The 23,748-nt window shown below is 37.1% G+C and overlaps 1 protein-coding gene across 3 annotated transcripts in view; it reads left to right on the forward strand.

Annotated features, from left to right (window-relative positions):
* Echdc1 (ethylmalonyl-CoA decarboxylase 1) overlaps positions 1-23,748 on the forward strand; it is a 44,921-nt gene that overhangs the window by 16,872 nt on the left and 4,301 nt on the right. For all 3 annotated transcript variants that reach the window (XM_013362899.3, XM_013362898.4, XM_005335369.5), the window contains exons 4-5: positions 4,259-4,311; positions 5,772-5,852. In XM_013362899.3, coding sequence (XP_013218353.1) covers positions 4,259-4,311; positions 5,772-5,852 — 134 coding nt within the window. The remainder of the gene's footprint in view (positions 1-4,258; positions 4,312-5,771; positions 5,853-23,748) is intronic.

Here is a 23,748-nt window from a genome sequence, read left to right on the forward strand (position 1 = left end):
ATCTTGGGTTTAGGTACAGGTCTGGCCCATAACTGAGAAAATTAAGAAGGTTGGCCTTTCATTCCTCAGTTCCATGGAAGTAGTAAAATCTACCTCACAGATTTTTGGAGGCTTGAAATGTCTACTAAAATACTGCTTTGTAATCTAGAAGACTATCATAAGATTTTAAATGATATAAATTGGTAACACTAAGATGATAGGTTAAATTCAAGATCATCTCCTTCTTTCTAGAAGTCAGGTGAAATAACTACTCCTTTTGTAGCTGTCTGTTTTGCTTCTTAAATGTTAAGGTACTATAATATGAAGGACTGAAAAAAAGGAAGGCAGGAAGATTAGTAATGAACAAAGATTATAATTAAAATCATCAAGACTTTTGAGTTTTTTAAGTGTAAGCTCTCTAGCATCTCTGATGAGGAGTTTGACAAGGTATACAGAGGCACCTAGCAAACTGACACACGGTAAACTTCAACCAGTATTAATGATTTTAAAAGTATGCTTGTGAATTACCTGTTAGAGTAGGAATCCTAATCATTTTCCATTATCAGTTCTCAAAGGAACTGGTTTTTCTTGAATTCAGCCCACATTCCATAGGACAAAAAGAAAAAGAGAAAAGAAAGGGAAGGGAAGGGAAAGAAAATGAAGTGAAAGGAAGGGGGAAATGAAAGTAGGGGAAAAAGTAAGTAGTATTGGTTATCCATTTAATAATAGTGGGTTATGTGTAGGTATTTAAGTTTTAATGATATTTCACAAGTCTCCTTCTAGTATATGTAGTGTATTATTCCTATTTGCATAAATATGTAAGAGAAAAATCTCTTCTGATAAACCAGAGCATTGATTTTGATGAAATTGGATTTGAATGCTGGTTTTAACAGTTTCTGGCCAAGCAATTGGGCAAAACACTTAATCTTTCTAGGTCTATTTTCCTAATATAATTTTTAATTTTTAGTTGTAGATGGACACAATATCTTTATTTTATTTATTTATTTTTATGTGGTGCTGAAGTTTGAACCCAGTGTCTCATGTGTATTAGGCAAGAGATCTAACACTGAGCCACAACCCCAGTCCTTATTTTCCTAATCTTTAAATGAGGATTATAACACATATTTTATAGAGCTATTGTAAAGATTCAGGATAATATATAATAAAGTGGCTACTAGCCTTGTGTTCGAAAAAGTTGGCTATTATTGTTATTTCAAAGAGTTTGAGATAGTAATAAACCTTATTATCCTTAAGATGATGTGGAATTATAGCACCACTTCTAGACTTAAATTTGTAATGTGTTGGAATGGTGAGAGCTTTAACCTGGAAATTTGAAGGGATGGATTGTTTCCCAAGCTTTATCAGTAATTAACTGTGTGACCTGCAATGTATGAAAATAAGTCATCTGATTATATATATATATATATATATATATATATATATATATATATATAAAGCCTAAACATATATGTATAAATACACATCATTGTCATCTTTAGAATGGTTTTATTACGATGCACCTAGTTCACAAAAGATACTATCAAGATAGAATGAAAAAATAGATTATTGTGGGCCTGATATAAGTTATGTAGGAAAACATCTCTAAAAAGATGAATTCTAATTCTACTTTCTTATTTTCTTGTAGTCAGAAAGTTGTTTCTATCTCTTTAGAAAATGTAGCCAGGACTTTTTCCCTATATGTATAAAAGATAGAAGTGGAAGTATGTGTGTGTTGTGTGTGTGAGGAGGGGTGGGAAGGGTTATAAATTATTGGTATGATGTGAGTCATGTTGTAACAACAATTATTGAGAGAATTTTTGTCCAGACTTAGGTAAGTTTGCTCTTTGTAGTATAGACATTTTCTAAGTAATATGCTATCATCAGTGTCTGCAATAAATTTGTTGATTGATAGCTGAGAACGAGAGGTGTCCATTGTTTCTTGCTATATGCTTGTTCTAAGTTTCCTCAAGAAAATAAGGAATTGCAAATCTGCTTTAAAATGAGTATGCTTAAATTCCAGATTATAATTGACCTATTTCGTTTAAAGCATTTTTCAGTATAAATGAATTCTTTGTTGTACTTCTATGAAGTTTCCCTAGTCATAGTATAAAAAATATATAGCATAAAAATAATATTAAGAATCATAGTATATATGTATAAAGGGTATTTTATCACATTTATTCTATAATTAACAAGAACTAGAAATGATATATGTAAAGTTTCTGACAACCATTTTACATGTAGACTATATTCTTATGTACTTGAGAAATAGCTATAAATACATGTAAAACTGAAATTTAAAATAGCTTTGGGGCTTACGAGGCTCATGCATATATATGAGTTGCAGCTATCTGTTAAATATATTGTACTCTTACAGTTGAGTTATTTGGAGACTTTTTAACATGACTTAAATGCAAACTGTTTTCTCTCAATGGGGCACTTTATCCAACATACTGACTCTTTGTTGTTATAGATGCATCATTAGCATCTGCTTATTTGGTGAATTTGCCTTTTCTGAGAATGATGGGGTGATTGGAATATTTGAATTTTAGTAAATTGTAGTACATTCCCTTGTAATTATAATAAAATGCTTTAAAGTGATTATTAAATGAATTTTTCTGAAAAGGGTAATCATTTAGTATTTTTGTCACTGTAATTTTTCAATTTAAAAAATGTTTACTACTAATGAAAATTATCAAATAAAAACAAGAGACTAATAGAATGAAATCCTCATGTACCCATAGCATCATTAATAGCTATTAACATTTATTGTATTTGCATATCTTTACTATACTTTTTTTCTCCTTTCAAGTGTAACTGATCCCTTAAAAAGTTGGTTTCATTTTGGTAGCCTTTGTTTAATGAACAGGAGAAAAGTTCCAACTGTCCCTGTTAGGCAATTAAAATTCTTACTATCAAATGTACAGACCAAGTAATGGAATAACATGATGAAAGGATTAGCCCTGAAAAGTTATGGGAGGGAGAAAAGAATAAAATAGCAACAAATAATGCAGATTTTAACCCAATTATAAGATTTGGAATTGATTGCCACAGATGTTGCATAAACTGTAAGGAGTTCTCTTTAGAGAGAAGAAGTAATCAGAGTCCATCTATAAGCTTCATGGTGTAGAGACTCCACTCTTATCTTTATGTAATCTATAGAGTGTGTAGGTACATTTCTACCTTTCCAATCACCATTTAAATCAAATAAAACAAGATTTTTTTTTTCTTCTTCATTCCTTATGGAAGAGGAAAATGAATTATTGTTATGATTTGCTTAAGTTCATGTTGTTATTAAGGGGTAGCACTAGGATTCACACTCAGCTCTTTAATTCCCATTTGGTTTTGCCATGCTGAGTTTGAGATGTTGGCAGAATGTGAAAGTATCTACTCGGTTTTAACACTTAGCTTAAAAACAGTAGTTGAAGTTTTTGGAAGTGGATGAATCTTCCAAGGAAGAAAGTATAAATAAAAACAAGAAAGAATCATGGATTAGATTTTTGAGAACGTATGCATTTAGGGTATTAGCTGAATAAAAAGAGTTAGGAATGAAACCTAGAAAAGAATAATCAAAGAAATAGGAAGAGAATTGGGAGTATAAAATTTTGCCAGAAACTGTGAGGATCAGAATAAAGAAACTGGTCAGAAAATGGTACTACCTGTTATGGAGAAAGAGAAGATAACAGAGAAAGAGAAGTCATTTAATTTGATGAAGAGACTATTAGAAAGTTTGAGGGAAGTCATTTTGGAGCAGGTTGAAGGCCAGATCATACTGTGTTGACCAAAGTATGTGAGGTGAAAAAGAATATATAATGCATTTGGACTACTTTTAAGACATTTGCAATTTGTGGAGATACCAGTATAAAAGCCTTAGGCATACAGAACATGAAAACATATTACAACTTTTTGCTTCTTCCCTTCCTCCTTTTATGTGTTTATATTCATAGGGTTAATGGATGGGTGTATCTTATGCTTCTTCCCCCAGATTACCCAGAGTGGAATGCTTCACTGTTCTAGGTGTGTGATCTGACTCTCATACCTGCTTCTTGTTTATCATAATCTCATGCAAAGCTGAGCTCAAGAACCTTTAGGACATCAAGAGTAAAATACTGCATTATTTGAATTTCAGACAGCATCAAAGGGTTTTAAATAGGAATTTCATTTTTTTAAGTTAGATATATTTTTGTCTTCATTGTTTACTAAAAGCTGAATTTAAAAAATATTTCTTAGGTAACACATGTGCGTTATACCTTTGTTTTATGCTTATTTTTATTTAAAGGATGGAGTGGCCTTATCTATGTTCATGCAAAACACCTTAACAAGATTTATGAGGTAATGTATCTTTCTTTTAAATTTATGGTTTTTAAAAGATCAAAACTCTCTCTTTACTATTCCATTATTTATACCAGTTAAAAAATAATAACTAATTTTCAAATTGTGTATATTCTAGTGATGAACTGTTTCCTTGTGTGTGGAGAACAGTCATTTAGTTGCTAATGAAATGTACACGAGTACTGAAGAAAAGAATTTGGACCTAGCCCCTTTCCCTAAGGAGCTTATATCACTAGGTATATTAAGGAATAGACATGGAGGGAGTCAAATACTGATATTAGAGCAAAATATAGACAGTGATCTATTAAAAACAGATAAAGATTATCACATATTTAAGTTAGTAGAATATGGAGTAGAGTGAATCCAGAGGAGAGAAAAAGAATTAAGGATTGGAGAAGACTACAGCTTTCTGAGAGATGGATTTACTTTGCATCTAGATGAAGAAGAAAAGGGGGGACAATTCTTTTATGAATTTGGACATACAAACTGACATATTTGGGCTAATTAACTTTCTACTTTCACATTCTGATTATAGACAATTTTAAAATTATAAAAACTAAGGAAATTTATATTTAAGCATACTTATTTATTGGTATTCATCACTATTTTTGTTACTCGTTTTATCTGATTTAAAGTGATTGAATTATAATATTACTATTCTAAAGTACTTTTTTTCATTATCTTAACTCTTGAATTCATCTCTTTCCCCTATTATGCCTGATTTTTTCTCAAATTCATGTGAAAAATTATTCTTTTTTAGACAATCTTTTCTACTTGGGAGCAGTATGTATCAAGGAGCACTCAGTTATTTTACATCTGCAGCTTCACTTTTTGTTTAGAACCTATAAAAAAATTCCATACTTTTAAAACATTTTAGACTTACCATGTAGTAGTCACACATTCATACAAACAGAAAAGGTAAAAGATTTATTTTATAACACAAAATAATGTCTCCACATAGGATTAATCTGTGGATCATTTCAAGCACTAATGAGAAGATTTTTGAGGAACCTTCAGTATACAGTTTTGGACCCCTATCTTCTAGATCACAGTTTCCACCATGGCTGCAGCCTTAATTTTTCTACCCTTAAGTAATTTTAGTAAAAATGGACTAAGATGATATTACGTTAAATTATTCACAGTTGCCAGCTTCTGAGAAGTCCCAGGGGCTTTAAATTATACAAAAGCATCCATATTTGGAATAAAGGTATAATATGCTGTCCTTTCAAAAGTATATTATAAGGGAGCTATTTTGATAAACTTACATCATATTTAGCATGAATTTTTGTGTTTTTAGTGTTATGTTGTTTTTTTCTCAAGGTGCATAGATTCAAGGTTCTACTGTCCTTTGATGTGTTTGCTATAAACACAGTGCAGTAATTTTGTTTCAAGTATATTTTAAGATTTTTAAAAATATTAAAAATAGAAATATTAACATCCATTTGTTTTTCAATATACAGACTTCCTTTAATTAGTGTTGCACTAATTCAAGGTCGAGCATTGGGTGGAGGAGCAGAATTTACTACAGCATGTGATTTCAGGTAGGATAAACATTTCATTATTTCTTGTTTAAACATAATTAGCATATTTATTTTCTGCCTTCATTTCTATATTTAGTATGTTCTTAAACAAGATAATAAATTAGTGAATATTATCTTTTTTGTCAGTCATTATAGTAGATAGTTTTATTTTAGTTTAATTACTATTTTATGCCTTGAAAAAATTAAAACAATGATTTTGACTAAATGAAATTCATATTCGCAAAACCTCTAGGAAGATAAGTCAGAGAAATGTAAAACTTAAAATCCAAAAGCATTACACATGAAAAGTAAACAGCTGGAAAAGAAAATAGAGGCAAAACCTGTTCTAACTATCCTCTTACCAATAAAAAGAGGTTTTCTGAGATTCATTATATGTCTATGTGATTCATTATATGTCTATGTGATTTATAGCAGCACTGTAAGGCTTTGGGGAAGATTAGGAATAAAGTTAGAGAAAGTTCTTTAGGATTGATAGCTTTTCAATCTCTAGAATTATTCTCAGTATTGGATAGCTATACTACTTAGGAATGACCTTTTATAAAATCTAATGCTTTACATTTGTTTGAAACTGCTTTCTCAACACCGTTCCCAAGACCTTTAAGCACAGCTGTAAGGAAACAGTAGTACAATAATCTCTACAGACTCACACACTTAGGCCTCTTTATGTAAAGAGTAAAGGGTAGAATATAAAAGGGTGATTGGATAAAATGGTAAAATAAAATGGTACAATAATAAAGAGCCTGAGCATCTGAGTCCAGTAGATTTAGGTCATTCTCAGTTTGGAACTTTTATCTGACTTTGAGCAAGTTACTATTTCACCTTTTAAGTCTGTTTCTTTATCTGTAAAATGGAATATCTCCCTTAAATAGATAAGTATAAATGAGATTATGATTATATAGATTTTAGCATAATTTTAACCTAAAGTACATGTTAATGTACACAAATGTTATTTCTTAGAATCTTAAAACTATCTTATACTAATCTCGTTTACAAAACTGTCAATACTTTTAATTCATTGTCCTTTCATTTGGGTTTTTCTATTCATTGTACACTTGTCCTAGCTAACAGAAGTGCACAATAAGTGGAGATCTGTAGTCAAATTTTGACTTGCTTTCACGACTTGCTTTCAGACACTAAGGAAGAAACAATTCTTCTCTGGCATGTAGTACCATAGATATTTCAGTATATTGTTATATAACATTTTAACAATTTTTAAAAGTAACTTTATTGTGGTATAAATTTAAAAATTTATTGATTTTAATTATGTAAGTTAAATTTGGATGAATGTGTATATCTATGTAACTATCTTCACAATTGAGATGTAGAACATTTTTATTATCCCCATATGTTTGCATATGCCCTTTCCCATAATGGATGAGAGCAGCTGTGACACCTCTTTGTAATTTGAATTTGAATTTCCCCAAGGACTTGATGGTGTTGAGCGTCTTGCTTTCTGTTTATTAGTCAGTTGATATATCTTCTTTTTTGGTCTTCAAAATCTTTGCCCCCTTTTATAAGTTGAATAATAGCAGTTATTTATATATACTTGATAAAATTATATGTCAGATAAAATATTTTTCTAATTTGTTCTAATTACTTATATATGACAGCAGAATGCATTTTAATTCATTGTACACAAAGGAGAACAGTTTTTCATTCTCTGGTTGTACACAATGTAGTGTCTCACCATATGTGCATTTATAGATGTACCTAGGGGTAATGATGTCCATTTTATTCCACCATCTTTCCTGTCCCCATGCCCTCTCCCCTTCCCATCCTTCCCTTTGCCCAATCAAAGTTCCTCCATTATTTCCACTGGCGCCCCCCACCCCTCATTATGGATCAGCATTTACCTACCAGAGAGAACATTTGACCTTTGGTTTTTTGGGATTGGCTTACTTTGCAAAATATTTTTAATACATAAATATTGTGAATATTTGCTCCTAGCCTGTGGTTTGCTTTTTTATTAGTAGCAAATTTTGAAGAGCAGAGAATTTTATTTTTTAAAATGTTTCTAGGTTCTCTGTTTAAAATAATTAGTCTTGTGAAAAACTTGCAAAAATCATACATATAATTCCTATATACCTTTCGCTCCATTGGGGATTGAATCAGGGGCTCTTTACCACTGAGTTACATCTTCAGTCCTTTTAATTTTTTGAGACAGAGTCTCACTAAGTTGCTGAGGTTGGCCTTGAACTTGTGATCCTCTGACTCAGTTCCCTAAGTAGCTGGGATTACAGGCATGTATTACCACACCTGGTATTCTAATATCCTTTTATTTGTCCATGATCTAATCAAGAATATATTTTATCTGATATAGATATTGTTACCCCAGCTTTCTTGTGATTAACATGTGCCTGTTCTTTCATTTTAATTGATCTGTATTGTTTAAACTAGAGTCTAAGAGACAACATACATTAGATGTCTTCCTTTATTTTTTTTTTTTCTTCAGAGTGATGACAGTCTTTGGATTGTTCAGTAGAGTAACACTATGGAGTATTTACTCTATATTTGTAGACAGTGTTATTGATATGATTGGGTTTAAATCTACTATATCAAAACTTATTTTTTATTTGTCCCGTCTGTTTGTATCTTCTTACTCTTTTCCTGCCACATTCTAGATTATTTTTATCATTCTATTTTCCCTCTACTATTGACTACGTGCCATATATGAAGATTTGTTTATGATTTCTTAACAGTGTGAACTTTGGGATTTTAAACTTGTCACAGTTCAGCTTCACATGATATTATATTAATTGCATAAGATATAAGAACATTACAATATACTTGTAGTTCTCTTTTTCTGTCCTTTATGTATTGGTGATATACATTTGCTTTCATTTAACTCCACAATCATGTTTTTGCTTTAAAATTTATCACTTAAATCAATAAATATAATGAGAGTCAAATGTCCTTTTATTTATTTGTATTTTGGGGTTTAAGCATATTTTGATTTGTAACTAATTCATGATGATGACTCGCCTAAGAAACTCTTCTAGTATGTGTTTTCTTTTATGTTGTTTGAATAGTTTTGGAACTCATTTGTTTCTAAAATAGCTAGACCTAAAGAAACACCTGGATGATGTTTCTACATTGATTTTCTAGTTTTTATTTCTGAGAATAAAATGAAAGCTAGGGAAATGAAAGCTAGGAATTCTATCTTAGGAAACTTCACATAAAATGTTTTCCATGAACACTTGGTTTAGAAACCCTGTTTTTAAATAGATATTTCTACGTGTGTAATATTTTGTCATTATGTTTGATATATTATTGATGGTTCTTCTGTCTACTAATTTAGTCTGCTAAGGCCTTCTAATATTTTAGTTTTGTGTATATAAAACATAAAAGTTGAGTTTCATGATGTGTTACAAAGTAAGAACCTTATGTAACCATGATTTAGGTTAAGAACTGGAGTGTTGCCAACATTTTTGGAGTCCTCCACCTGCCCCTTAGTCAAACAATCCTATCATTTCCACTAGGGTTAACCTCAAATATGGTAATTCCTTTATTGCTTTCTTTTATGGTTTTACAAAATAAATATTCCATAACAAATATTTTATTCTTTCTATTTTAGCTTCATAGAAATAGTTTCATAGTTTAATAGAAATAGTATGAAAAAGATTTAGCTAACACATGTAAAGTTTCTTTTTAAAATTTATCACTCAAGTTTTAGTTTTAGTTCAAACATGTCACTTTATACTCACAGAGATTTATAAATAGTTTCAGTGTATGAGACAATTTACCAAGATCCTAGGTTCTTTGAAAATTACTAATTCCTAATTTAACAGATTCTAATGCACAACGAAAAATGGTCATTTTGTTTGACAGTTCCCTCTGCTGTCATCAGTGCAGATTGCATTAGGATTCAGTTACTCTTTATTCTATGAGCAGTCATTGACATTATGGATGATGTGAGACTAAATGGGAAATTGGTCTATATGGGAAAGGATAGAATACTTTCCTCATTTTATCTGAAATGCAGGTACTTATGAAATATACAATTTAAATATATAATTACGTAGAGTATATTTTTTTTAAACTGTATGTATGTGTTACTGCACTTCAAAATTCTCTACATAAAAGTAAATGCAAATTAAGACTTTGTAGATGTCCTTTGGAGAAAGTGAAAATTATTTAGAATCTACTGTTTATCTTCAAGCATTTATTAGACTTTGGCATCATCCTTCATATTCATTCCCTACCTGTTTTGGGGCATAGTTAGGGTTTAAGACAAAAGGCAAAATAGCAGGTGAAATAATCCAAGAATATTTAACCCCTTGATACTTATAGATTGCCATATTATGTTAACCTCTAACTGAAAGAAATATAGCATGTCTCAGAGTCTCATTAAATATTTAATTTTGTTGTATGTGAGACTATTGCCCCCTGGTTACATTAAGTAATATATCAGATATATTCACAGAGCAGAACACAGTTTCCAATAAAAACATGTTCATCTGTAGACTAACTTCTCTGGAAGTGGTGTCTTCATTCATTAAACATTTTTTAGCATGTACATATGCCAGGCACTGTCATTCACAAACATTTATGTTTTAGGTTTTTGTTCCGTTTTTCTAGTTGAATGTTTCTATTATTTAAAAAAAAAAACAAAACAATGATCCACAACCAATTACAATAGTCCCTTCCATAGAGTTTTGCTTTCTGTGGTTTCAGCTACCTGTGATCAACTACAATATGAAAATATTAAATGGAAAATTCCAGGAGTAACAATTTACAGATATTATGTTACACATTGTTGTGTAGTCTGATGAAATCTTATGCCATCCTGCTCATATCTACCAGGGATGTGAATCATGCCTTTGTCCGATGTATTCACACTATATATACTACCTGCCCATTGTTGAGTTGCATATATGTAGCTTTAGTAGTGGTCTAACATTCGCAGATCAACTTTTATAGTATCCCAGTGTTTGTATTCAAGTAATCTTTTTTTTTTAACTCTATAATGGCTCAAAAGCACAAGAATATTTATGTTGGAATTTTATTATGCTATGTTATTGAAATTTCATGTTCTGTTTCATTAGTCATCTTTCTTAATCATTTCACTATGCTTAATTATACATTAACCTTATAATAGGTATGTATGTATAGGAAATAACAGTATATGGAGGCTTTGGCATTGTCTTTGGTTTCAGGCATCCATCAGGAGTTTTGGGCCCTAACCTCAGTGGGTAAAGAGGGATCACTATAGAAATTAAAATGATTAAACTGATCCTTCACCCTGTATGTTTGAAAAGGATTGTTTCCTTAGACCTTTTTAAAACCACATACCAAGAATAATTGTAGTTCTTAAAAGAGGCTAATAAAGCAGATTGCTTACTGAATGATGTACATTACTAGGAAGTGATAAATCAGTACAACTCCTCTAGCTGATATTTTCCCCTGTTTTATCAGTACTTTATTAATTATCTTCTATGACAAGTTGCTTTTGCCGCGTCCGGCTAACTGGAACCGAGTCCGGTGAGGGACAATGAGGTTAAGAAATACACAGGACACCAAGGTTCTTCATCCAGAAGTCTCTCTTTATTCTTAACATCCTCCCCTTATATCCCCCAAGCAGCAGGAGTGGAAAATTACTAAGAAAAGGGAGGGAGAGGGGAGAAATTCGGCTACGACATCTGCCATTTTTAGACACCGAAACTTATCAGGGAGTCCACCAGAGCAGAAAAAGGTCAAGACGTTCCTGCCGTTCCTGTGGAGCACATATGTCTCAGGTAGACAAGCAGGAAAACCGCAAGCCTGCTTTCATGGCCTAGTGAGCTGGCCACTTTGACATGCATAACAAGGAACTAGGGGCTGGGTCTCAGGGGCCTGGGAAAGGCCTGCTGGCCTGCTACCAGCAAGTCCCCCTCTTTTGTTTTTTGCATGTCAAAGGGAATCAAGTAGCCCCTGTCTTAGGTTGTCCACTGCCCCTGCACTGCTTACCTGTTTCTGGGGAGGCCCCATTCCCCTGGCTTAGGTTGCAATGCAAGCGTGGAAGTTGCTCGTCACTGGGTACTACAAGATCAGCTCAGGGTGTTATGGCCAGCAAGACATTGTTATGGTGAACGTTCAACCGCCTCCATGTACAGGACTCATGACCATCACTGTCAAATGGCAGATGTAGTTGGTCCGTAAGATTAGGCAGCAAAGATTCTAGCACAGAAGGGCATGGAGGAGAGGTATGCACAGAGGAAAGATATGGCAGAAATTCTTCTTTTAAGGAGGGTATTTATCTTTGGATCGGCCTGAAATATATTTCAGAAGGGCGATCATCCGTCTCTAAGCGCTGATAATGAACCTGTATTGGCTTAGAAACTAAGATATTAATTTGATCTTTAATGAATTGTACTATCCTATTTACAATACAAGGTCCTATGGCTATCAATAGAAGGAGGCCCAGTAATGGTCCCAATAAGGGAAGGAGATAAGGCAAAAATCCATTAAGTCCAGTCCAGAGAGGGTTTTTGAATAATTCCCTCCTCTTTTCTAGGTCTTCTTGGAGCTGTTTAATTTTTGTGCGAACTATACCAGATTTGTTAACATAAAAACAGCACCTCTCCCCAAGGGCCACACAAATGCCCCCTTGGTTAGCAGTCAGCAAATCTAAGCCCCGCCTGTTTTGGAGAACTACCTCTGCCAGGGAATCTATTTGGTCCTGTAAGTCCTTAATGGTTCCTGACAGGGTTTGTACATCATCTATAAGTTGTTGAGATAGGCGGCGGTAGGAATGTATAGCTGTGCCCAATCCTGCCGTGCCTTGCCCACAGCAGCGGTTATCCCAAGGCCAACAAGGAGCTGCAGGGCCTGGATAGCTCTCTTATGTCTTATAACTAAGGTGTCTAGGCTAGGAATGGGTAAAGGTTCATCTCCTGAAATAATCGTTATATCAGGAAGCAATAAAGCTAGAACGCAACCACCAGTCCAATTTGCTGGAAGCCTGGGAAAAGCTAAGTTTCCTCTGCACATAAAAACTGTGCCATTAGGGGGACAGATGGGTGGAGTAGGTGAAGAATAATTCTTTACCGATGAGCAGTTTCCAAAGGAAGAGACTCCAACATCAACATCATAAGTATTATTCTGCATCATGCCTAGGAGGCATGACGTAAAACTACCCAGAGGCTGTACCTTAAAAGGTAGTCCAGACTGACATGTGTTATCATCATTTATAGTATAATTAATGGAGACCGCCACTGGCATAACTGCCCCCGGCATAACTGCCCCCGTCGTCATGCAGAGGCAGCAATCACCAGCAAGGGTAGGATTAGAACTGTTAAGCAAAGAAAAGGTAGTTTCTAGGATATCTAATGTATTGGCATCCAAATCAGGAAGCTGGGATTTTGGCAATACCAAGGGATGATATGTAAGCTTAGGGATCTCCGGCTTTAAAAGCTTAATCACCTGAAGATGTTTAATAGCATCAGTGGGTCCTCCTCCTTCAGAGACTCCGACAGGGGCCTGCATGGGCCAACAGGAGGGTTTGCCCACGGCGCCCTCACATCCGGCCTCCCGTAATTTAGTTTCAATGCCTTCTCCTCCCGATCACTGAGAAAAGGAGTAAAATGATAAGTGACCCCCCTTCTCCATGGGTTTTAGTCAGGGTGGCCTCAAAATACTGTTTTCCTTGATTATTAACACAAATTGAGGCTGATTCATAACAGGCAATGTGCACCACCGAAGTATAATGACAAGTGGTGGAACAGTTTCCAAGAGTCTCAGTCCAACTAGGGACAACAAGTTTTGGCTTATTAACACATACTCATTTTGGCTGATTAAATTCTCCGATGTTTTGATTGAGTTCAGCCGCCATATAGGCCACTTTAGCCCCACAGTCAATGCTTTGGGTAAAACCAGAGGGGGCCAAGTGCTGTGGCCCTCCCTTGCACTCACAAGGGGCTCCAGAAAGATACTGATGAATATTCCCAGGTGGGGGGTCAAGTCCTCCTTCAACAAACTTGTCCAGAAGGAATGTCATAAGCAGGGTCCAGCTCATGAGGTGTGTCTTGGCGTTCACTTGAAGGGGTGGGAGCATCAGCGGCAGGATCAATCATCTTGGGAGCTTCATTTTGTCTTGAATTTTCATCCACCGGTCTGGTGCAGCGCTCCGGGACCCAAATGGGCCTCTCAGTCCCTGGGGGAAAAACACATACAGCTCCCTTCACTCTAGCTAAGAGTGGAGCAGGAGGTTGCCACTTCCCTGTAGCCAGATCCTTCCATCTTATCTGTGCCTTTTGTATGGTGGGAGAGGAAAAGTGACATTGAGCCGCTGTACGGCCTTCAGCGTCAGTGAGCAAAAAATTTAAAGTGAATAGGGTTATATTTAATAGTGCATGTGGTCCCTGGCAACTCTGGTATATTTCCCCCTCTTTTGTTTTTTGTAAATAGGTTTTAAGATGTTGATGGGCCCGTTCAACAATGGCCTGTCCTTGGGGATTATATGGGATTCCTGTTTTGTGTATAATATCCCACTGTGAGCAAAATTTTTGGAATGTTTGACTGATGTAAGCTCGGCCATTATCTGTTTTTATGCATCGAGGAGTTCTCATAAAGGAAAAGGTCTTTACATAGTGTTGTATCACATCTTTAGCCTTTTCTCCTGAATGTAGAGTAGCAGAGATAAAACCAGAAAATGTGTCTATACTGACATGTACAAAGGACAACTTTCCAAAACTAGGAATATGAGTTACATTAGTTTGCCAGATGTCATTTGGCTGAAGGCCCCTTGGGTTAACTCCCAGAGAAGAGGAATGGATAAAAGGTGCACAAGTAGGACATAGGGAGACAATTTTTAAAGCTTGATCTCGGGAACATCCTGAGCGGAAATGTAAAGTTTGTGCGTTTAGGTGGAATTTATTATGAAGTTGTAGGGCCTTATCATACTCAGTTATTGTATATACAAGGTTAATGGCATGTGTGGCAGCGTCTGCCATGGCGTTGCCTGCCGCCAGAAGACATGGAAGCCCAGAATGACTTCTAATGTGACCTATGAAAAGGGGATCTGTCCTAGCCCATATAAGAAGCTGCACTGTCTGTAGTTGTTCCATGATGGTAGATTGTTTTCCAATATAAGGTGCCGTCTCAATCGCGGAGGCAAGCCTGGCGATATAGAGACTGTCTGTGAAAATATTAAGGGGCACCGAACTATATGTCTGTAAGGCCAATATTAAGGCCGCAACCTCCACCTTTTGGGCCGAGCGATCAGTCACTCTCTTGTGGATGACCCGGGTTCCATCTGAAACGACAGCAAACCCATCTTTAGCTCCGTCGGTGAAGACAGTTTGTGCCCCTGGGAGAGGATCCTTTTTTAGGATCTTGGGGAAAATTATTGGACATGTCTTTAGACTTTCAAGGAGTCTGTTTTTAGGGTAATGATTGTCAACCTGTCCCATGAAACTACAGAAGAAGAGACACCAGAGATCATGTTCCTGTCTTAATTTAGAAAGAATGTCTTGATTATATGATAATATGAGAACATCAAAGGTTTTTCCAAACAAGGCATCCCCCAGATATTTTGCTTTCCAAACTAGTTGTATTACCAGGTCATGGAAGGATACCAGGACCCGAGAGGGGGATGCAGGTAAGTGAACCCAATAAATAGGACCAGTCTGCCAAAAGACCCCCGTCGGAGTGAGTTCTGACGGAAGAACAATGAATATCAAAGACTGGGAATAGTTCACCTGCATCACCTGCATCTCTTGTATGGCTGTCTCTATCAATTTAAGCGCTTTTAGGGCTTCTGGAGTAGGCTTTCGCGGGGAGGTGGGTGAGGGGTCTCCTCTTAAAAGATCATACAGGGGTTTAAGTTCCCCAGTAGGGACATGGAGGGAAGGCCGTAGCCACTGAATTTCCCCCAGAAATGTCTGCCACTGGTGCAGGGGTTTTAAGCTGATTTACCTGGAATTGAGGCCTCTGGGGAGTGATCCCTATCTTGTTAATAGTGTATCCTAGGTAGTTATAAGGGAATTGAATCTGTACCTTCTCTGGGGCTATAATCAGTTCGGCTCCCTGTAACAGGGACTGGAGGACTTCATAAGACCGGAAAAGTTCTTTCCTATCAGGGCCTGCCAACAGTATATCATCCATATAATGGACGAGGTAAAAGTTTGAGAATTGTTGCCTAAAGGGTCGCAAAATTTTTGCTATAAAATATTGACACATAGTAGGACCATTAGCCATTCCCTGAGGTAAGACGGTCCATTCAAACCGCTGGTAGGGTTCCCTAAAGTTTGTTGATGGTAAAGAAAAAGCAAAACGTTTACGATCCTGGGGGGCCAGGGAATAGAAAAGAAGCAATCTTTTAGGTCCAAAATAATGAGATGCCAATCTTTAGGGATAGTGGTGGGAAAGGGTAGTCCTGGCTGCAAAGGTCCCATGGGCTGCATTGTGTTGTTAATGGCCCGCAGATCCTGGAGGAGTCTCCATTTCCCAGATCCCTTTTTTATGACAAAAATGGGAGTGTTCCAGGGAGAAGTGGAAGGCACCACATGTCCCATCCTAAGCTGTTCTTGAATTAGAAGGGTTGCAGCCTGTAACTTGTCCTTGGTTAGGGGCCACTGTTCTATCCACACAGGATCATCTGATAGCCAAGTGATAGATAGAGGACATGGCCGCACTTCAATGGCCCCTAGGAAAAATTTCCTAGCCCCTTTCGGTCCCCACCCCTTCGGGTGACTTCCTCTGTAGGATCCACAGGCGTGACCCTTCCCTCATGATTTTTCCCCAGTCCTTTTCCGGGAAGCCATCCCATATCTAACATCATGTCATTAACAAATTTATTACTCCCTTTTAGCATCTGAGTGGTAAGAATAGTTTCCATTTGTTGAAGCAGGTCCCTTCCCCAACGGTTTGTGGGGAGTCCGGTCACCACGTAAGGCTGAAAGTAACCACTGCGTCCTTCCTCATCTCTCCATTTTAGAAAAGAGGCGCTTTTTTCTGGTCTAGTTTGCCCAATCCCCTGTAATACAGCTGAGGGATCTTGGAGAGGCCAAGCAGATGGCCATTGTCTTTTAGAGACAACAGAGACATCAGCTCCTGTATCTAATATTCCTTTAAAGATTTTATCTTGTATCTTAATGGTTAATTGTGGCCAGGAGTCTAAATGCGCTATCCAAAAGGCCTGAGGGCTGCCGGTGGAGTGGAAACTGCCATCACCCTGAGTTATCTATAGGGCTCGATTGGGCAATGGTGCTACTGGCAACAATAATAGTTGTGCTATTCTCTGGGGGGGGGGGTATAACAATCCCCTGGGTTGCCTCAGCAACAATCTTTAACTCCCCATGATAGTCACTATCAACTACACCTGTGAGTATCCTAAGTCCTTTATGTAAAGCACTGCCTCTTCCAAGGATCAATCCTACAGTTCCTTCCCGCAAGGGGCCAAAAGTCCCGGTTGGCAGGGTCTGGGGGCCCATCTGTGGAGTTCGTACCGCTCGGGAGGTGGAACAGAGGTCCAATCCTGCACTTCCGGGTGTCCCTGGGGGGGGGGGAGCTCCTGGACAGAAAGGGGTTGGTCTGAGGAAGGTGACGAAGTCGCCCACTCCCCGGAGCCCCATTCTGTCCCTGGATTGCCCCGTACACTCTGGCTTCCGGGGCCGGGGCGGGCCCCTGTTCCCATTTCCCAGCTGTAAGGGGTGTCCCTGAGCATCAAACTTAGAACGACACTCGCTGCTCCAATGATTTCCCTTACCGCACCGGGGACAGGGGCCAGGGGTGCCTTCTCTGCCCCGTCTATTCCCTTCGGGACAACTCCGCTTAATATGTCCCTCCTTTCCGCATTGGAAGCAACCTTTGGGTCGGGCCCTTTTACCATCAAACCCTGACAATCCTGTTTTAAGGGCAGCGGCCAGGACCTGTCCAGTAATATGAGCTCCATCGATATCTTTGCAAGCTCGGATCATGTCATCAACACTCCTTGCCCTAGAAGACTTAATAGCAGTTTGGAAATAGGAATTTGCATTTTCGTAAGCCAATTGTTTAATAACTGGCATGGCCTGTTCCAAGTTAGGGAATATTTTTCCTGCCACCTGCATTAATCGGGCAATGAAGTCAGAGTAAGATTCAGAGGGTCTTTGAGTACTTTTTGAAATTTTTGTCTCAGAATTAGAAAGGGGCAATGCCTTCCAGGCTTGGATCACAGCTATTACAATCTGAGCGTATACCCCGGGGTCATAGTTAATTTGTTGACTCAAAGAGGCATATTGTCCGGACCCAGTCAACATCTCCAGATTACGCTGTGGGAACCCAGCATCTTGATTGACATGAGCCAATTCTCGGCACCTTTCCTGATTTTCACTTTTCCAAAGCAAGAAATTCCCCCCCCCCATAACACCGCCCTGCAAAGCTGTTGCCAGTCACCAGGAGTTAACTGGTTGGCAGAAAAGGCCTCAAAATGTGTCAAAGTGAAAGGGGCGTGAGGTCCATACTTAGTGACAGCCTCTTTCAATTGGTTAATGTCTTTAAAAGCTAAGGGAACATGCGTCCTGGCCGGCTGCCCATCCGCATTACGGGTTTCTGTCACTGGAAAAGCCAGGGCATGTTTGGCACGCCACTGGACCCCTCCCTGTCTTCAGGGATTGTCTGGATCCCAATTAGGATTATAAGGAGGGGGAGCAGCGGCAGCCGGAGAGGCAGCTCCTGGGGTATTGGAATCTTTCCAATTTGATCTACTTAAGTGACCCTCCAATTCCTCTATTTCCCTCTCTAGCTCTCCTTCCTCTTCGGAAAAAGAACTAGAGTCTCCCTCCTCCCCCTCTGGGGCGGACACTCGGAGGCGCTTTTTAGTCCTTTTCTTCGAGCCCTGATCAGAATTCTCGTCCTTTAAGGACGCAGCCACTTGTTCTTCCTGTACCTCATTAAGGGTTTGTTCACACTCCGCAAGTTGTTCTTTGATCTTGACTTTATCTGTCAATAGAGCATCTTTTACCAATCTCCATAGGGAGAAGGTAGCAATGGGTATACTGTCTGGACCACTGTCTCTCAAAAGTTTTTGGAGGTCCTGTTTCACCAGGTCCCAATCAGTGTTATTAAGAAATCCCCCTGTCAGAGACCCAGAACCAGCCTGGGCTATAGCTTCAACAAATTCAGTTGCAGTTTTGGTTTTTATTCCTGTTCCTTGCTTGCTTAACAGCTCTTTAACCTCGTTGGCCAGACGAAGCTTTGCTGTTGCATTATCCATGGTGCGCACCCCCCTTTTTCTTATATACTTATTAACCAATCCTCCCCCTTCTCCTAGAAGGTGAGCCTCATTCACTTACCCCTACTTTCCGAATGGGTGGAACTTCCATTTGCCGTGTCCGGCTAACTGGAACCGAGTCTGGCGAGGGATGATGAGGTTAAGAAATACACAGGACACCAAAGTTCTTCATCCAGGAGTCTCTCTTTATTCTTAACATCCTCCCCTTATATCCCCCAAGCAGCAGGAGTATAATATTACTAAGAAAAGGGAGGGAGAGGGGAGAAATTCGGCTACAACATCTGCCATTGTTAGACACCAAAACTTCTCTTATCAGGGAGTCCACCAGAGCAGAAAAGGTCAAGACGTTCCTGACGTTCCTGTGGAGCACATATGTCTCAGGCAGACAAGCAGGAAAACCGCAAGCCTGCTTTCATGGCCTAGTGAGCTGGCCACTTTGACATGCATAACAAGGAACTAGGGGCTGGGTCTCAGGGGCCTGGGAAAGGCCTGCTGGCCTGCTACCAGCAGCTTTAATTATATTCATAGTTAAATTCTAAGAAAATCTGTGTCAAAAGAATACCAACATTTTTATTTCATAGCATTCAACTAAATGATAAGTTCTTTTAAAAAGTATATCTATTGGCCCTCTTTAGCTTGTTTAACTTTCTTACTCTGGAGAATTGCCTAGAATTTACTCAACTTATATTTCTACACTTTTCCATTTCCAATGCATAATACTTCAGCAGATGGAAATATACTTTATGAATTTACACAAGAAATGAGCCCAGATGTCATACTAGCATTGTCCCTTCCTCTCCAGAAAAACCCCTTTAAGCACCAGCTGATAATAGATTTAATGAATACATATGTCAGAAACACTCAGGTCTACTTGGCATTAGTAAGTAGACCTTCATAGTAAATTATCTTTTGTTGAGTCATTATTTCACATAAAATATTCCAAAAGATAGTGGCTTTTTAAAAGCATTTTAAAAACCAAAAGGCTATCTTCTGCATTAAAAATTGGCATTTCTCAACTGAAAAATTAAAACAAGATGACTTGAAAGTAGAAGACTGGTAAGAACAATAAAGGCACAAGTTGTGTTTTTTAAAAAAAAAAAGAAGAAGAAGAAGAGGAAGGAGAAAAAGGCATTCCTGCTGGGCCCAGGGGCACATGCCTGTAAGACCAGTTACTTGGGAGGCTGAGGCAGAAGGATTGCAAGTTCAAGGGCAGCCTGGACAACTTAGCCAGACCCTGTTTCAAAATAACAAAAGGATCAGGGATGTAGCTCAGTAGTAAAGTACCCATGGAATCAATCCCTGTTTACCCTTTCCCCCAAAAAGCATTTCTTGTTGCCCAGAATCTAGTTGCTCATCATTATACTCCCATTATGACAGATTTCCCTGAGTGCCAGGGATACGGAATATTTTTCCTGTATTTGTTGGTTATTATATTTCTTATGAGAAATGCCTGTTTACTTCTTTTGCCCATTTATTGATTGGGTTATTTGTTTTTCTGATGTTAAGTTTTTTGAGTTCTTTATATTTTCTGAATATGAGCAGCTGGAGCAGCTGGCAAAGATTTTCTTCCTTTCTGTAGGCTCCGCATTTAGTTTTTTCCTTTCCATCCTTGTTTATTGAATTTTCTCTCTTGAATATATAAAGTTTGTAGTAAAAAAGCTGTGTAATTTGGTATTATTAATGGTGTCTCATAAGAAAATTCTAGAAATGATTGCCCAATCAAAGGTTAAATGAATAGTAACAAATTAATGAATATTGTTATTACAATTTCTCTTTCATAGGAAATAGACCAGCCTTGCATTCCCTTTAGCGTGTTTCATTAGCCTTGACAACAGAGCCTACTGTTAAACCTTTGAATTTTGCCAATGGGATGGATGAGGAATAAAATTTCAGCAGTTTTATATGCATTTCTCTAAGTACAGTTGATCTTATTTTCATGTGTCTAAAAACCATTTTTTAAATCTTTGTGAATTACCTACTCATATTTTGCTTATTTCTGTGTAGAATATTTGATCTTTTACCCTTAATTTTTATGTTTTGCAACCTTTAGTGATATTTGTCATCTGTGATACATTTAAAAAATATTTGCCTACCTTGCCATAAGTCTTCTGAGTCTGCTTATTGTTTTTGCAATGCAAGCCTTTTTTTTAAATGTAGTCATGTCCATCAATCTTTTTTTTATTGCATCTGAATTTTATGCGATAAAAAGCCCTGCCTCTTTCCCAAGTTATAGAGAATTCACTTATGTTTTATTCTACTCTTTGAGTAATTTTATGGCTTAATCTATAACCTATTTTTAGCTTATTTTTATGAATGATGTAAATAATGGACTTATTTTATCTGTTTTTTTTGCCAAATGTCTGTTTTTCTGCAACACTATTTTGAAAGAATGCTGAGGGCCATTGCCAAGTAGGAATGACGCATCAAAATTTCCTTGCCAGCGTACCCCATGTTAAATGGACTTGCCTTGGACATTGCATGTGTCTTTGAGACAGGTGACCCTGCTCAAGGACCAGGGTGGATCCAGGATTAGGGTGTATCCTGCAGGTTTTAGGAAGTATCCGGGTTTAAGACAATTTGGGTTTAGGGCGTTCCCGGTTTAAGATAATCCAGGGTTAGGGAAGTTGGAGGTTGAAGATTATTGCTGCTGGGAATAGGGCGTTCCTGCTGCCTGAGTTCCCCCTTGAGTTCTCTGTGGAATTGAGAAAGTTTTTGGGATGTGAATGGTGTGGGCAGAACGCGGATTTCCCCAGAACATGTGTAGAGGCCGGTGTGAGTTCGGGAATAAAGAATTGCTGTTTGAATCTACAAGGTGTGTGAGTGGCTCGTGATCTTGTGCCCAGCCAAGACACTGGCAAAAGGACTTCTGTGTTTTAGTGATTTCAGACACACCTTATCATGTGCTAGATTTCCACTTGTAATTGTATCTATTGACAGATTTTGTTTTGTTCCAATTCCAATTTTTCTGTAATGCTTTTAATGCCGTGATAACTATGCATAAGGTCTTATCCATCTGAAGATTATTTCCTGAAAGTAAATTCTATAAGTAGTACAAGTACTTAAAGACTAAGAGAATATTCAACGCTTTTGATATGTATTGCCAACTTGTCCTCTAGGAAAGATCCTACCAATTTATACTAACACCAGCATTAAATCAGTGTTTATTTGAGCAGATCCTTTCTTATAATGAATATAATCCTTGTAAATTTCCCTTCTTTCAGCCTATACCATTGTGTTAATGAAGGGAGCCTCATGAGGCCAGTCATCAGAGGGTTGGGAATGAAAAAGTTGAGATTTTAGGGGGAATCTTTAGTTTCTTTCCTTCTCTTTTGTATAATTTGTCTCATGATGGGTGACAAATAGAAAGTAAAAGGGAAGAAGGTTCCAGGAAAGTATGTGTGCAAACAAATAAGTATTTATGTTCAAACATGATTTTAAAGTATTGCTTGTTGTCAGAGATGCTAATTATGTGGTTTTCTATACCATATTTTCTCCAAATCAGCAGTTTGCCTTGTTGTCTTTGACTCTTAATATGCAATGTAAAAGGACTAGCAGTTTCTAGCCTTGGACCATTTAAATTAGTGATTAAAACCTTTAAATTTATGATATCCCATTGCTAGTTAATTTTATAGTGTCAATGCTTTATTTAAAAACTTTAAAGTATTTATTTGGTTACTTATGTTATTTCATTTTGTGTCCTTTTACTTTGTTATAATTTATGAGGTATGGTATGCAGCCAGTCTAGTAGCCAGACTAGGATTCCAAGCCAAGCAGACTGGCTATATAGTCTATGCACTTCACAGCATAGTTGAATAATGTCCCAATTCAATATGCATTTCTATCCTCATCACCAAGTTCACTGCCTTTCATCAACACCGAACATTTTTATAAACTATTTTCTTGTATAACTTTTACTAAAAACTTCCTATTTTAGTAAAATTTGATGAGTTCTTTTTGAAATTGTTTTTCCTGACTACATTTGGTAACCCTGAAATGTAGAATTAATTTATTAGAAAGTAGTAAGTAGCACACTGAATGGTTTTCCAGGTATCAACTTCAACCTTCTATCTATCACCAGCCAAACATTAATAAGTCTTTCTCTAGTTATACACAGTTTCTCATATAACACGCTTCTATCCAGCCAGTAACAAGAAACATCCACATTTGATTAACTTCATCTCTTCTCTCCCAGGATATCAGAGGAAATTTTAAACATTGCCAGGAAGCTTACATAATGAACAACCTAAAGACACTTATATTTCCTTTTCTTATACAAATAAGGGGCTTTAATATGATCTTATAAATTGAGTCTGTAGTAAGTCTATAGAATTACAAAAGCTGTGTTCTATCTTTAACATGAATTGATAGATTATCTCTTGCAATAAATTATATTACAGGTAAAACTACATGAAACCCTAGAATTAATCTATACTCTTGTAAGATGAATGAACAGTTTCTGTTTGTACATGTATCTTGCTGATGATATCATATTTTCTTAAATTAGGTTTTCTACATTTAAAATGTTACAGATTATAATATTTAGGTCAATTCCCTGAAGTCCTTAAAAGAGCGTACTATGGGGATACTGCTACATCGATGTTCATAGCAGCACAATTCACAGTAGCTAGATTGTGGAACCAACCTAGATGCCCTTCAGTAGATGAATGGATAAAAAAAAATGTGGCATTTATACACAATGGAGTA

The sequence above is a fragment of the Ictidomys tridecemlineatus genome, chromosome 8 (genome assembly GCF_052094955.1).
Source record: "Ictidomys tridecemlineatus isolate mIctTri1 chromosome 8, mIctTri1.hap1, whole genome shotgun sequence".
Classification (NCBI taxonomy): domain Eukaryota; kingdom Metazoa; phylum Chordata; class Mammalia; order Rodentia; family Sciuridae; genus Ictidomys; species Ictidomys tridecemlineatus.